Consider the following 15,228-nt stretch of genomic DNA (forward strand, 5'->3'; position numbering starts at 1 on the left):
AACTCCTTTTCCCCTAATGCAAGCGACGTCTCTCTCCTTTCTGTCTCACTATCCTTCGCACTCAGTTTCTGCTGAACAAATGTAATCAGCAGGGTGGTCTGGGTGGGATGTCAGTCACAAAGAGCAATGGCTCATTGCAGATTCTACAGGCGAGATGAACTGGGTCACTGCAAGAAAAATGACTTGAAGGACACAAAGTGTACTCTCCCCATATCCTCGTGCACCCGCTTTCTTTCTCCCTCCCTCTCTGTCTGCTTTTTCGGAGATTGTAGGACTGCAGACATCAAATTTCCTGACTTTTCCATTTTCTAAGAGCGTCCACTTATACTGATGACAGTGCAGTGGAGGGCACAATACTGCAGTGGTCAAACTCTGATTTTGACTACATCAGAGCATTGGGGGCTACATAGAGCTGGTGGTAAGGGAAGGAGAGACAGAGTAAGGTAAGGAAATCTGACACCACGCAGGGACAGTGTGAAACTATTTTGTGACATCTCAAATCCTCTCTCCCCCTTTGTTCTCTCCTCCCCTCATCTTTATGTCTGTTTCTTCCCTGCTGTCTTGTCTTTCAGTGTATTTCCTCAGTGTCTTCACTTTGAACCCAACAGCATTAACCTGTCAGGAAAGTTACAAATGTTCTGAGTGAATTATGTAAACCACAGAGAAATAAAACTGCAAAAAGCATGGAGTTCTCGCTTTATTTCATAATTCATCATGTTCCCAGATCGAGCCAAATAAAACTTGACTTATTAAGTAGTCCAGCACATTCTGGCTCAAAATCGCCTGAAATATGCCCGACAATATTTATCACACTTTGCCTACCTGGCAAATAGAAGTCAAACACACACAAACACATGCACATACATGCACAGATTTTTTTTTTGTGTGTCTGTATGTGTGTGTGTGTGTGTGTGTGCGATTTCATTACTCAGATGAAAGCAGTGTCTCACCCATTTCACCAGATTTCATTGCAGGAGGTGAAGCGATAGATGTTACACCAGCACCACCAAAAGGTAAAACAGAAAACAACAGTTTCTTGCTCTCCTTTCTGTCCCTTTCCTCGCCTCCTAAATACAAACTTACAGCTCTGAAAACCAGATTAAGGATGCTTCGCCCCGGCAGCCGGCAAGTTTATTTATTTATCTTAATGAACACAACCGCAGATGCACAGGCGAGCACAGAAACACACACTGTATAGGCTACTGGGAGGGTAGCATGGTGGCGGTGCAGTATAATTAGTAGGACATGGCTGTATAATTGGTCTCTAATGGATATGAAGAGCAGCGGTTTAGCCCAGGCTGTGTTCTACACATGCTGCTGACCGCGGGCAGGAAATGTCGACGGCCTGTTCAATCTTGGTACCATCTTCCGATTGATGTCTCTGTAGCAAATGCCCTTCAACAATCAGCGCCCACAATCTCTCTGTGGCTATCAGGCCACCTGTCTATCTCTCTGTAGCATCTTCCTCCATTCATCTGTCATTTCTTCCTTTGTGCCTAAACATCTCACTATCTCTTTCTTTCCATCGCCACATTGATTTCGGGATGTCTTTTTCTCTGAAGGCATTCTCAACCTTTGGTCTGTTTCTCTCAGGGAGGTGAAAGAGCAGTGTTTGTGATGTTGTGATGGTGAAATGTGGAGTGTTTGTTTATGAAATGCAGGCAGCCATAAAAGACTGGGTGCTTTCAAGGGCCCAGGCAGCGCATACCAGGGGAAATAATGCCAACTTTAGATGAAAAGGAAATCAAAATGTCAAAAGTGCTTTAATTTACCAAAGAAAGTAGGCTACCTGCTCTCATTATTTAACAAATGAGGTTTGAAGAGATTTCTTTGAAAAATGAGGACTGAACTACACTAACACTGCTGAGAGGCACAGCTGGACGCAAGAGGTCAACACACAGTGAATTGGATGGATTTCAAGTTTAGTTGGGGATGCTCTATAGAACAATTCTGTTCATGGATCGCGTGCTGATGCAAGACGACCTTCAAGGACATTCTCCTCATTTACACAGCAATTAAGCGCTACCCTGTTGGTAAATTGAAAAAGAGACAAAAATCCTCTGTGGATTTAATAACAAACTCATTACCAGGGCCCAACAGGGCGGAACTGCCTTTTAATTAGAGCAACACCTGATTAACGCCCAATTAACAGAGCCAGAGCCACTTAATTCTCCCCCACTTTGGCAGGTTGAGAACATAAACATAAGCAGTCCAGCATCGGAGTGCTTCCTCTCCTCCTGGGAACGTGTGAGAGAAAAGTAAATAACGACTTTGGAGGCCGTCTGTTGTCTGGTGGTCCAAATGCTCTGCAGAGCTGGAAACCGTACGCTGGAGATGCATGAAGTAAGTGTTTCAAAGAGGAAACAGATGTAGGACTGGCTGGCAAAAACTCCTGCTTCACTAACCGTGAAACTCCTGCTGGGCTGATGTAAGAAAACTGCCCCATCAGTGGACCTTTGTGTTCAGCCTCAAAATACCCACTGCCATTGTTCCTAATCTCAGATTATACTCTTTTACCTTTAAGACAGACACAGCCTCAAGGATGTGAACTTTTACAACTTTTATTTAGCTTTGCAGTGTGGACAGCACGAGAACAGCACAGTCACACAATGGTTTGTTGAACATACATGCAGTACATTTTGGTATCCATATGACTGTAATATATGTATTTTTTAAAATTAAAATAAGGGATAATATAAAAGAGCTTATGACCTCAGGTATTTGTGCTATTGCTCGTCATCGGCATACATAAAGAAAAGAATACTGTATTATTTGCTGTAGTATTTCACAATCGGCATGACGTACCCTTACATCATATATTAAAGCTTTCGCCACACATTTCAACCAATAAAATGAATATTTTGAAATAAACAATTCCTCTTTGATTGAGTTTTACTCTCAAAAGTGTCACATGGTCATCACAAGATGGAACTATTTTAACATTCATCAAGTACACTGCAGCACCTACTAAATGGTTCAGGTAAAGGTACAAGTTCAAAGTTAAAACTTGGATGTGTTCCCGGCCCAGAGGCAAACTTGGACAAACATTTGTGAGTTTTTAAATCTTTGCAAACACCAATTCCTCCTCGTCACCTTGTCGAAGGACAGTTCTCATCTTACATTTGGTGTCAAGTTTCTCTGCCAGCATTGTTGGTCCTTAGTGTGTTTTTCATTTGATTTCAGTCCATATTGAAAACAAACTGCCACCACGGTCAACAGGAAGCTGGAGCATTCAGTCCCACTGACTTCAGGATTCAGCTAATCTTGATTCCACTAGACAACATTTAACTCCAAATTCCAAACACAGTTAATCAGTATTCGGTCATAAAAGCCACAGGATTGCTGCTTTCTCTGAGTCTGTGTGCATTAATGTGTAACTTTCACACATTCACTTTCACATTCAATCTCAATCATCAATCTGTCATGTCCCCATGTCTCCACGCCATTCAAAGTGATGACATACAACTGTTTGGACTCATGTTGCTTTTGCTGTTACCAGAGTTATAGCCATCGCTTAAAAATCGTTTAGAGGCATTATGTTGAGACGAAATCCGCCACGACTCCACAGCCTTCTCCAAGTCTGGTAGGATGTCTGGAACGACAACTTGTTCAGCGATAAAGACTATCATCTCCACGACCAGCAGCAGGACCCAGCCTACAGCCCCAAGCCAGTAGGAAGAGCCGAGGCTGGAGATGTCTTGACGGATTTCTTCTCGGTGCTGATATGTGAAAAAAGACCAGCTGAGGAGGAAGAAGAAACCTGACAGAAGAGAAAAACGAGTCAAATCAAGTATTATTGCACGGGATAAAAGTCATTAAGGTCAATTATTACATGCCTGGAGCTTCAGAAAAGAGTTTATATGATAATGAAGTGCAATTCCACGGAAAGTAAAAAGTCTCTTTAAAAACCGCTGCCTTGCAGGGTAAGCAAATGAGTAGTACATAAAAGAATTTCTGTAGGTGTGGGTTTGACATGAACTACACAAACCAAAAGGCTATTTAGAAGTTAATTGGAAATGGGGCTATTTTCCCTCCTTTACTTGGTATGTATACATTATTTAAAAACTCCCAAAACATCGGCAGTCTAATTATCAATAAAGTGAAACATAAAAACAAGCTGTGTGGCTCAGGGAAACAAATGTTTAACATATTCAAAGCAGTGCTGCGCTGTTACCTGTGGAGGCCATGGTGAGTAGCAGCAGGGTGGTGGGGTAGAGGGCCTGTCCTGCCATGAGGAGAGAGCGAGTGTTGGAGTAGGAGCGCACCGTCTGAGACGTCCAGCAGAGGGCAAACACGAGACACAGAGCTCCAGTGCTCATGGCCATCAGGAAGGAAAGAACCCCAAATACCCTCTCTGCTTCCTGGGCTGGAAGACACAAAACAGCAGACACACGCACACAGAAGGTAAACTAGACTGATATTCACCGTGCACCGCCATAGTTACACGATAATATTCAGCATGATGAAGTGAAACACGCTGAAGTGATGACACACTCCTGTGGATGCCCCCCCAGACAACAGGTGCCTGCCTCCAACTGAAACTGCAAGAGTAAAATCAAGAGTTTGTGTACTTTTTCAGTACTTTTATAGGGACTGTGGGTAGAATCACACTGTATTTGACTCAATCTGAAAATGTGTTCGCACAATGAAAAATGACACATTGGAGTAAAACAAACACTGACAAAGGGACTTCATTTCTTTTTCACATTGACCAGCAGTTGGTTTTAGTTAGTCTGTTGCTAATAGTAACCTGTACTAGCACAGCTCTGTTGCAGTTTGATTGACATTGTTACCACCTACTGTTTTATCACCTGTCTGCGACCAAGCAAATGACAATTGAAGCTGTTTTGTGATTGTCCATTTAAGCTGTCAACAATGCTGGCCCTCATGCAACCTGACTGAGACTAATGTGTTGCTAAAAAAAAACATACAACCAGAAGGCTAACTGTTGAATAAATGAACCACCTGTACTGTATTTTACTCTTTTTGCTTCTACCTTTGCATGCTCAGGATGTTTGTTTAATACATGACTCATTGTGTCACTAATGCAGTTCATTCACAGGTCATGCCTTGTTTCTCCCTCTTAGCATAGTCTATACATTCTGATTCCAGTTTAGTTATATGTCACTGTACTAATTAATTTTTCAGTACCTTTGGTCTGACTCTTGTTTTTTCCAGTATCTTTAATTTTTTCTATCATTGGATTTGTGGCCAAATGCTGCTTTCAGAGTTCAAGTAAAAACATGAAAGGACAAGAGCTGTCTTTAGCCTTTACAGGAAGTGGATTAGCTCACTGCATACCTGTGCACGCACTGTGAGGACACAGGGAATGAACCCGAAGGTGTGTTTGCATAATAAAAACATCAGTGGGATAAAACAAAGTCACGGGAGCTATTTTCTGAAGGTTAACAATGTCAAGATTTAGTTGGCTGACAAAGACCAGGTTCCAGCTGATTTCAGCACCTCTGCCTGCAGCCAAGTGTGAGACCTTTAGCGGATACAAAGAATGCACTTCATTTGGGACAGGAGCAAGAACAAACTTGTTCACAAATCCTGAGAAGCTCTTCTGAAGCCCTGTTTTTTTCAGATGCTCTTCCTGATATTAATCCCCTCTAGAGATTCAGAGATGTAAAGTAAGTCCCCCTAAGGCTGATCTCTAGCAGAACCAGTGCCTCATAAAACACAGCATAGCAAAAGGACATATCTATGCTTCATTATAAATGCTACCCATGTTTTCATTCCAAAGCTTTAACCTAACCCCGAGCGACAGCTTTAGACAGATGACAAATTTGATTTGTTGACAGCAGAAAAATGTTAAAAAAAAGGTGCTCACCATTGAAGACAGTGCCGTGTTTACGACCTTCTTGATCAGCGGTATTGTTATTCCACTCTGCCCAGAGTCCCCTCTCCTTCAGCCAGAAGGGTGTCGAGACTGCATAGCACACACACAGGCAACCTGCCAACCCCACACAGGACTGAGCAAACCTGAAGCGACTGATGGAGTCCCCTAACTCCAGAAACTTCATTTTTCTACTCCGCTGAGAGACAGGCAGGGAAAACTGGAGACAGGGAGAAAAAAAAAAAAAAGAGTTACTAGAGTGTACTGAAGTTGTGTAACAGCAAGTGCATCTATTTAAAAACTAACTTATTTTATTCATATAAATCAGCTGTAAAAATGTAGAATTATAATGAAAGTACAGTCTTACCTTTGTTGTTGAGGAGGAAAGAAGCTGTCAGGAACAAAGCCGTGAAGTTAGTCCGCCAATAAATGGAACAAAGATTAGAGTCCAGGAGCTGCTAGTGTTTACTACTCTACAAACACGACTGTACAAACACGTTCAACACCCTGACACATTATTACTTGCACTGCTCATGACCACAAGCACCCACATGCACATCAGTCCCTTGAGTTTTACTCCGCCTCTGCTGCAGTGGAAACTCCCCCAGTCAACACTTAAATTTCCCCGAGAAGTCTCAAACTCTCCACTATGCTCTAACCCCACTGTTTAGAAAGTGAAAGCATTAAATAAATAAATAAAAGCGGCCATTCAATGTTTCAGGAAGCAGAAGTTGACATTAAACAAGGGGGAATAAAGAATAAGTGTTAAAGGAAGTTAAAATGTTATAAAGTCCCTTGATACTTGAGAGATACTCTTCACAGCAATATATCACTCATTTTGTTTGTCAAATGCAGAAACTGTGTGTGTGTGTGTGCTGGGGGGGGGGGGGGGCATTTAAGGAAATCCCACTCTCGATCTCTCACAGTGGGCTACAATGTGTTGTGGCTGCTGGCACTTTCAACCTCAGATATTTCTCCCCTTCGTCATAACTATCACCCCCTTCGCTTTCCTATGGTGCAATGGAACGTGCCCACAGATCACCCAAAAGCAAGTTTTTAAAAAATTTCAAACTGAAAACCTTCAAAGATTGTTTAGTATAAAATAAGATATTAGATATCTTCAAATAAAAACAACATAAATCTAAATTTTTCTCAGCGGCCAATTGAAATTTACTCAAAATGAAAGATTATGGTCAAAAAAAGATAATTATTAATAATTCAGGCCTTTATTTATTTACCCATCATTAACTTTACAGGAAGTACAATACATTCTGATAAAATAAAGTGCATATGATTAAAATAATAAAAATGTTTAATTCAGATTAAGAGATTTCAAAAGTTTGAGAATAGAATGTGACTGCTTTTGGTTGACTTACATTTGGCATTCACTTTGACAATTTGAGTAAACAAACATAAATCTTTTGACTCTGGGTTACAAAAAGGCAAGGCAGTCTCCCACAGCAGCTTAAAACTAAGGCCTCAAGATGCAGATCGAAAAGTACTCTGCCCTGTTCTTCCATCCTGGCCTTGCCTGCGATGCTTTTTGCTTCTTGTTTCCTCTTTAGCTGGCTTGCGGTGAATGTTTCCTCTTCACTCCTCAAAAACAGGCATCAGATTTGACCTTGTGTCAGGTGTTTGTATCAGGCTTTTCACCATAAAAGGCAGGGAGCGAGAGGGATGCTTAAGTACTGCCTCTTGAAATTTGGCAGCTACATTCGTGGCTGTTTATCCTAAGCTTACTTTCTGGCTCTTTGCAGCAGGGCCTTGAATACATCAAGAATCTCTGGGTCCTCTCCGGCAGACAGCTCCGGAGTGTTTTTCTCCAGCCAATCAGAAGAGCGGATTTGATGCCTGAGAGTACCAATCAGAGAGTCCAGACCCTCTGCGGGTTTCGATGCTTGGCAGCCCAGCAAAACAAACTCCTCAGTGGTCAACGAGCCTGTGTCAGGAACAGGGCTATCCTTCTCCTTCAGCTGGTCTGATGACTTGCTCTGGGGTGATGATGTTGAATTAACAGTCGCAGTATTGTCTGGATCTGCACTGTCCTCTTTCACTGACTTTTTGCTCTCCTCACTGGCTTCTTTGATGGAGTGTGAATCAGGGCTGGCACCTTTCTCCTCAATTTCCTTCAACGCCTCCCCGATTCGCTTCAGGCCTGAAATAACAAAAAACATTAACAAGTCAGTGGCTATTATCCAATCGATACCTAGTTTAAGACACAAAGCAGGAGATAACCTGAAATAATACAAACCATTTACTGAGTAAATTAAATAATAGATATCATCTAATCAATGTCTAGTTTAAGTTTGAAAATGTGAATTAGGAATAACTACTTGCTACTTGAAAATTTAAAAAATAGGTATAATCATTTTTTATACATAATTAAAGACACAGAGTGGCTGAACAATGGACTGGGCATAAAAAGTTCAAAACATGGAGGAATCTGTAAGTACTGTATATCATATACTGCAAACTGACCGAGCTGAAGGTGGTGCTGTTGGTCTGCGAAGACGATGCGGAACCAGCCAGGTGTGGAGCAGGAGAAGGCCTGGCCACAGCTCAACACCACCTTGTGTCTGAGGAAACTCCTCCACAGAGACAACTCCTCCTCAAACGACGACTCTCTGAGGTACTATCGACACGGAGAGACAGACACGGAGAGACAGACACATCAAGCCTGCGGGAATGTGCACACAATGTTCTCAAGAAATTACCATGTGGCCCATTAAGTTAAAGAGAATTAAATGACTGTGATATTTGCACTTCACTTGGCTATGCACAAGTTAGAGTTGAATTAACAGCCCAGAGATCTTTATCTAACGGTGGTGTTGTCACCTTCCTCAGGTCAGCCCAGACGTACAGCGCAGCAGGCCTGTCCAGATAGGGGATGCCCATGCTCTGCAGCTCTCCTGTCAGGAAACTGTGAGCAGCTTTCAGTCGGCCTCTGTTCTCAGGCAAAAATTCCTCACTGATCCACTCTACAACATGAAAATATAAAGTGACAATTGCTGAGTGTAAATCAAATGTTACGACTCTTTGTGCAGTGTGATGTGCAGCAGAGCCTCATGCTGTGCTCCTGTCATATCAGTGGATGCAGAAAAAAGGGGGATGATATCCCTCAGAAGTGAGGAAAGTGCTAGTAGGAAGTAAATGTTTGAATTGTTGAAAAGCCTGCATCTAAAATAATTTGCATTTATGAATTTAAATGTGTGAGTTTTGACTTGTTTTTCCCAAAAAGGAGGCTGAAGTGAGGATTATTTTTCCGGTTGTGTTTCGGGTAAACCTGACGTGACGAATACAGCATGTTTACAAAAGCACACTTTAAGCTTGAATCCATACCTCTGTCCTGAAGCAGTTGTGCTACCTGGTGCTGCGTGGTTCCAGGGACACCATGGAAGGAGCCCAGCTGGGCCAAAGCCTCCACGAGGTCTCTATTCTCAGTATACAGAGTGCCTATTCTGAGTCCTGACATTGCAAAGTCCTAGAAGGGACAAGAAGAAGTAAATGAGAAGGAGCTGTGAAAGCAAACACCCACTGAAGAAAAGCAGAGATTTTACGATACTGACAGCAGGGATATAAAAAGTCTCACAGTCTCACACTCTCATAGAGCACAGCACGGTATGTACCTTGCTCATCCCCCACATTACATGCGTCCTCTGTGGGTCGGGCAAACTGAAATAAGGGCACATTATTAGCAGTTAAGGGGCTGTCTTCAGACACAACTGAGATGATTAAGGGTCTAATAGAGTAATCATGCGGAGGTTAGGTTCACACAGTACCTGTCTACACTGAGGACACTGTGAAAGGTGACAGATTTATCAAAGACCGTCAGCATGTACACTTCATCTACAATGGCATGGAGCTCATTCCTAAAGCAGGAAAAGATGGAGAGAAAGATAATATAAATATATACAGTGCAGCATTAATAAACCTTGATGTGATGTTGTTAATAAGAAATAAGAAAATGCAACATAAATGTAAAATGGGTCCTTCAATGTCCTGTGTCAGCGTAAAAGCACTGTGGTTTATGGTTACAACAGCTCAGTGCCTGCAAGGGTCGATGGAGGGAGTTATTCTGGCAAGATCATTTAGGAAACAATAGATGATGCAGGAGACTCCTTGGCACATGGCTGCACTTGACAATATGCTGATGGTTAAGAAAGGTGATAAAACTCCATCAAGGGTGCGTGATATTCAACACATACGGAACGGAGCTCTCAGCCGTAAAATGAAAGGGTTCACACTGGGAACTGTATGCAGTGGCTTGGCAATGTGTTTAAAGGAGCCACAGGATTGTAGACTGGGGGGATTACAGTGTTAGGCCACAGCGTGAGATAACAGTAGGGCAGACATACCTTTTGGCAAATTCCAAGAAGGCAATCATCTCCTCCGGCGTGTAGATCTCAGCCAGAGGGTTGTGAGGGTTCATCAGTATAACAGCTCGGATAGTCAACCCCTGAAACAGGAAGCAAGTGTCTGAATTCATACAAACGTACAGACTGTTTCAGTCTTTAAAGCTGCAAAACAAATCCCTGAGAAAAAAAGAAGAGAATCTACGGCCTTTATTGAAACTCTTTGCCAAAGTATTTTTTAAGTGGTTCTGTGTTTCTTTAAATATTCATCTAAGGCTTAAGAAAACATGCATGCATGAATTACCTCTTGCTTAGCCATTTTCAGACCTTCTTCTAGTTTCCCTACAGTGAGGTGGAAGGGTCGACTGTCTTTGCTATCAGCCTTGAAATAAAAAATAACGAGGAAAAGGGAAAATATATTAGCATCCAAATTAGACAGCTGAGAATACAATCTACTGCGTGAGATCACATGATGCACTTCAAGCTGAATGCAAGCCCACTAGAATGCATACAACAAACGTTTCTAACACGCAACTACTGCAAGAAAATCAGGTTGTGTTTTCCTACCTCACAGTCCAGAGGAACATGGAAGAGTTTAACATCACTATACAAATGCAGATCTTCAGTGATCACACCGTAGAAAGGAGTAGGAATAAGAATGGCATCTACAACATGAAAAACACAATGACCACATGACATCTGAAACACATATCATCTCTTTCCAAATTATAAATTACTTATACTATACTTACTTATGAATGGCTCTTTGTACATCAACATGTACACACAAACCATATATGTTCAACTGATGCATTCATGGACAATCCACAATGATTCATATAAGCTACTATTTAGGTTATTAGTGTTCATTTTCATTGTTAATTTGGATGCAATTTGTACAATTTGCCACTCTAATTTTGCCAGACATATTAGCATAAATGCAGGGCTTAGCATCTTTGTGATCCATGTTGCTAGCAAATAGATGAACATCAGCTGCTTTTCATACTCATGATTATTATTATTAAATTAAGGCAGTTATTGAGCAAAACAAATATACTACATTGCTTAAAATTAGGCCTTGCTTGCAGTGCAGTGACACAAAACAATAAGCAATTCATGTAGCTGCCTAAATAATATTGAAGGATTGTTTTGTTTAAATAATTACGCTACAACTTCTTCTTTCTCTGTTATGCTTTATATGCTGATCATTTTTTATACAATAAAAAGGCAAAAAAAAGAAACTTGGCCGGATTTCCCATTGCTATTATGCACACATTTGTCTTCATACAAAATAGATATGGTTGTATCGTATGTGTTTGTCAGTGCATTTTGTGATCTCACCTTTAGGGTCACAAATTACTGCAGCAATACACGAGAAGAGGGAGCCACAGCCATTCATCACCACAACCTGAGCAAACACAAAAGACCTCATTAAGGCGCAGAAGGAGGCCTGATAAATATGCTACATATTCATACACCTACTAAAGCAGCCATTCATTACATCTGCAAATTAAGTTGCTCGCCCTCAAAACGCTATGTTAGTTCAACTGTAGCGTTTGGCATCTTTATAATCATCAGTAAGTTAATCAAATAAATTAACTGATTCCACAGCCTTCATTTTTGAAAACGAATGGCTACAATCTAGAACACAGAACCTTCCTGCTGTGATCCAACAGTGCTAACCACTGCTCCACAGTGCCCTGCTCTCACAAATACAAATTGACTAATTACAGAAACACAAAAAAAGAAAAGTGTATTTTATATTTGTCTCTGGTGGAAAATGTTTTTAAATTGTCTCATGGAAATGCCACATATTAACAATTTTATTAAAAGTAAAAGTTTTGCATTGTGTGTCATATAGTTTAGAGTTACAAATGCAACCAGTCATCCTGAAGTATGGTTCCTTTCAGACTTAAATCATTCATGAATTAATGCATATTCATGGTGGTTGAGGTGGCACTGCAGTAATAGTTTTCAGCAGTTTAATCTCTTAGAGATTAATTATATTTTCTAACTTTTGTACAGAATGTGAATGCCACAGTAAAATAAAAAAAATAAATAAAAAATTCTCCCCTTCTTCCCCTCCACAAATTGTGGAGAAAAGTTAAATATTGTAGTCTTACAAAAAGTGCAAGAACCTCAGAAGTGTACACAGTGTATGAGTAACTATATGTTGCTACATTTTCTGCTTCTTTTAGGTTGTCGTATTTTGCAAACTGTAGCATTTGTCTCATACACACTGTTCACATTACGTGTGTTACATTCCAGAGTTAAAAGCAATAATCTTCACTCACATTGTCAGCTTTGAGTGGGTTTGGAGAACAGCAGTAGTGAGTCAGGAACTTTGCAACCGCTTCTCTCAGGCTGAAAAGGAGGAGGATGTAAAGGTTGCAAGGAAAGTTAATGTTTGAAAGGTCTTTTTTAAAATGTTACAAATGTGTTTCCTTATTTCTTAATATAAATCCACTTTATTCTCTTACAATGTGTGCCCCCTCCAGTCTGAATACTGCAACAAGGATGGGTCAATATGGAGCATGTCAGGCTTGGTCAGCTGTAGCAGAGATGCAAATGAAATTCATTTGTGAGTGTGGGCGAAATCATTTAGAATAATGTACATTACACATTATATTTATTCATTATATTCAGAGGATTACAGGAATCTGACTGTGCTATTTATCTCACCCGTTTGTGAAGAAGATCATAGCAGAGTTTGTTCTCACTGGTTCCCATGTTGATGACACCCTGGAGATGAGAAGTAAAAGAGGATCTTAGAAGTTTTATAATAAATCAGAGCAGCTATAAGTAGATTTAACTATGTGACACAGTCTTACATCAGGGTTGTCTGTGTCATGGTGTTTGTTCATTCCATATTGGGCATAGCCTTCCTGGAGAATGCCTTGATGCTGTCGGATGCTGTTACCGCGATTCGACAGGTACACGCTACGGCCGGGAGTTTCTGTACCTTTCAGCGTTGCCAAAACATTCTGAGACATTTTGCAGGCCTTGTCAGATGTAGGCGGTGTTGACATTGTTGTTGTCTCTTGAGTGGAAACAGCCTGTGCCGTGGGAGCTTCTGAGGGCGGCTGAGATAACGATGATGAGACGGAGGGGGCGACGGCGGTGATCAGGGAAGCTGACAGATGAGCTTGGGGTGAAGCACACGGGTCAGTCGGTGTTGTCACAGTGGTCGGAGCAGCCTGTCCGACAGCAGCCAATGCCCCCGTGAGCATGCTGAACAGGCGGAGCTCATGCTGGCGCTCCTGTTCCGCCCTCCTCTCCTCCCTCTGTTCCCTTCGCTCCTCCGCCTGAAACTCTCTCTCCAGCCGCGCCTCCTCCAGGGAGAGGAGGCGCTCCTCTGCTGACTGCTGCCAGTTCAGGAAGCTGGCCAGGGCTTTATCCAGGCTCCCTTGGCTGCCACATCTAGCACCTCCGTGGCTCCATGATGATTTCCCACCCCTGCGACGCTTCCTCTGTCTCGCAGAAGTTGAGGGGTGAGAACCCTCCTTACCAGGTGGCTCAGGTGTGTCAAGAGGCCCAGGACCACCAACCGCATGGGTGGCAGCTGTGGCAGAGCCAGCAATGTTCAGTTCACTAAAACCTGGGGATATGAAAAACAGAAATCACTTTTCAACTACCGACCACTTTGTAATCTTATATTGATGGTCGTAATAGTGATGATAGTAATGATAACATTTGGATTGACAACCTGAAGGTGAGATTCTTGCATTTATTGAGCTCTCTCCTCGACCAAGTGTGTCGTCTGGGCCCAGTAGAGATTGCCCATCCGTCTCCTGCTCATCTGCAGATCCATAGTACATCTCAGGGGGTGCAACACTCGAGTTCAGCATGCTCTCTTCAACATCTTCACATTTTATATCCAGAGGATCTCCCGTTTTTGGAGGCTGACCAAAGAGAAACCCACCTGAGGAAGCAGGACCAAAGGCGCCAGGTGGAACTCCTTGCAGGTATGCATCGGGTCCACCCGGGCTCTGAAACACCTGTTGTGCTATGACAGCTCCGCCCAGGGAGGAGTAGGTGATGGCCGGTCGGTTCGCCAGCACTCTGTCCATCACATCATAAAACTTCCAAGACCTCATTTTGTGGTTGTCCTTGATGCGCCGGTACTCTAGCTTCATTTTTTTAATCTTCTCTCTACACTGGTCACCTGTGCGATAGATGCCCTTTTCACGCAAGATGTGGGCTATGCGGTCAAACACACGCTGGTTGCGCAATGAGCTCTCCAGTTCAATCTGGACCGACTCATCGGACCACAGCTGGAGCAGCTCCACTATCTCCGGGTCGGTCCAGTTGCTGCCTCGCTCATGCCTCCTGCCGCGAAAGTCCATTCTCTAAGTTACAGGACGTATTCTGCAACAAATGTAAAGGGATAATATAAGAAGAGAGCAGCCCAGCTCTTTCACCCTAACTCCAACAACACCAAGAAACAATGGGGCTCTAAATGTATACATCATGTACATAGGTCACGAAAAAGAAAATACATACACGTTATTTTATCCACTTGTGTTCTCTCACCGTAAATCAAAAGTCCAGCTCTTCGGAAACAGATTGTTGTGGAGCTGTCACTCACTTGTGACATCCACCTAGCGTAGGTCGACACATGTCACGGCTGGTTAACCCGGTTTGGAGTGTTTTGGAATGGCAAGGCTTTGTCCAGCCGGTGCTAAAATGTATAATTCATTCTTAACAGCAAAACTTGGCGAAACGGGGAATAGACGCGTACAAAAATATCTACATCCGGGTTGACGGCACATGCGTGCTGTCCTTATTCCGGGATAACTTTGGTCCGTGTTAACGGGGGAGCTGCTGAAAGCAGGCTGGATTTCACTTATACCAGGCTGTAACGGGGTAGACACAACCATGCGAGTCACAAGAGCTTTGTGTTATGGCCCCCTCTACCGTGCGGTATGGTGTTTCAGCCAAGTTTGTAACTTCAATAGATATCCACAAGATGGCGGTCATGCACAGCGATACAAACCCGCCATCTGGAAAAAACGAAGAGTATGTGTTTTGTGTACA

General features: G+C 42.4%; 2 protein-coding genes across 3 annotated transcripts; both read right to left on the reverse strand.

Moving 5' to 3' along the window:
- Nucleotides 1-2,552: 2,552 nt before the first annotated feature.
- LOC111228671 lies at nucleotides 2,553-6,357 on the reverse strand. Its single transcript, XM_022754674.1, has 4 exons — nucleotides 6,207-6,357; nucleotides 5,834-6,059; nucleotides 4,175-4,366; nucleotides 2,553-3,760 (listed from the first exon to the last, which is right to left on the reverse strand). Exons 2-4 carry the CDS (start codon nucleotides 6,024-6,026, stop codon nucleotides 3,447-3,449), a joined length of 699 nt encoding a protein of 232 aa, XP_022610395.1. The 5' UTR covers nucleotides 6,027-6,059; nucleotides 6,207-6,357; the 3' UTR covers nucleotides 2,553-3,446.
- Nucleotides 6,358-7,070: 713 nt separating this feature from the next.
- Nucleotides 7,071-14,932, reverse strand: LOC111228544 (1-aminocyclopropane-1-carboxylate synthase-like protein 1). Of its 2 annotated transcripts, none has more exons than XM_022754504.1 (16): nucleotides 14,725-14,932; nucleotides 13,898-14,559; nucleotides 13,023-13,789; nucleotides 12,874-12,933; nucleotides 12,672-12,742; nucleotides 12,486-12,555; nucleotides 11,533-11,599; nucleotides 10,759-10,856; nucleotides 10,496-10,573; nucleotides 10,195-10,295; nucleotides 9,619-9,708; nucleotides 9,466-9,511; nucleotides 9,179-9,320; nucleotides 8,675-8,817; nucleotides 8,318-8,471; nucleotides 7,071-7,994 (listed from the first exon to the last, which is right to left on the reverse strand). In XM_022754504.1, exons 2-16 carry the CDS (start codon nucleotides 14,535-14,537, stop codon nucleotides 7,576-7,578), a joined length of 2,946 nt encoding a protein of 981 aa, XP_022610225.1. In that variant the 5' UTR covers nucleotides 14,538-14,559; nucleotides 14,725-14,932; the 3' UTR covers nucleotides 7,071-7,575. The 2 variants fall into 2 exon arrangements, with proteins under 2 accessions (XP_022610225.1, XP_022610224.1); XM_022754503.1 differs by having other exon boundaries at nucleotides 14,695-14,932.
- Nucleotides 14,933-15,228: the final 296 nt, after the last annotated feature.

Source organism: Seriola dumerili, unplaced genomic scaffold (assembly GCF_002260705.1).
Source record: "Seriola dumerili isolate Sdu_G_001 unplaced genomic scaffold, Sdu_1.0 BDQW01000219.1, whole genome shotgun sequence".
Lineage (NCBI taxonomy): Eukaryota > Metazoa > Chordata > Actinopteri > Carangiformes > Carangidae > Seriola > Seriola dumerili.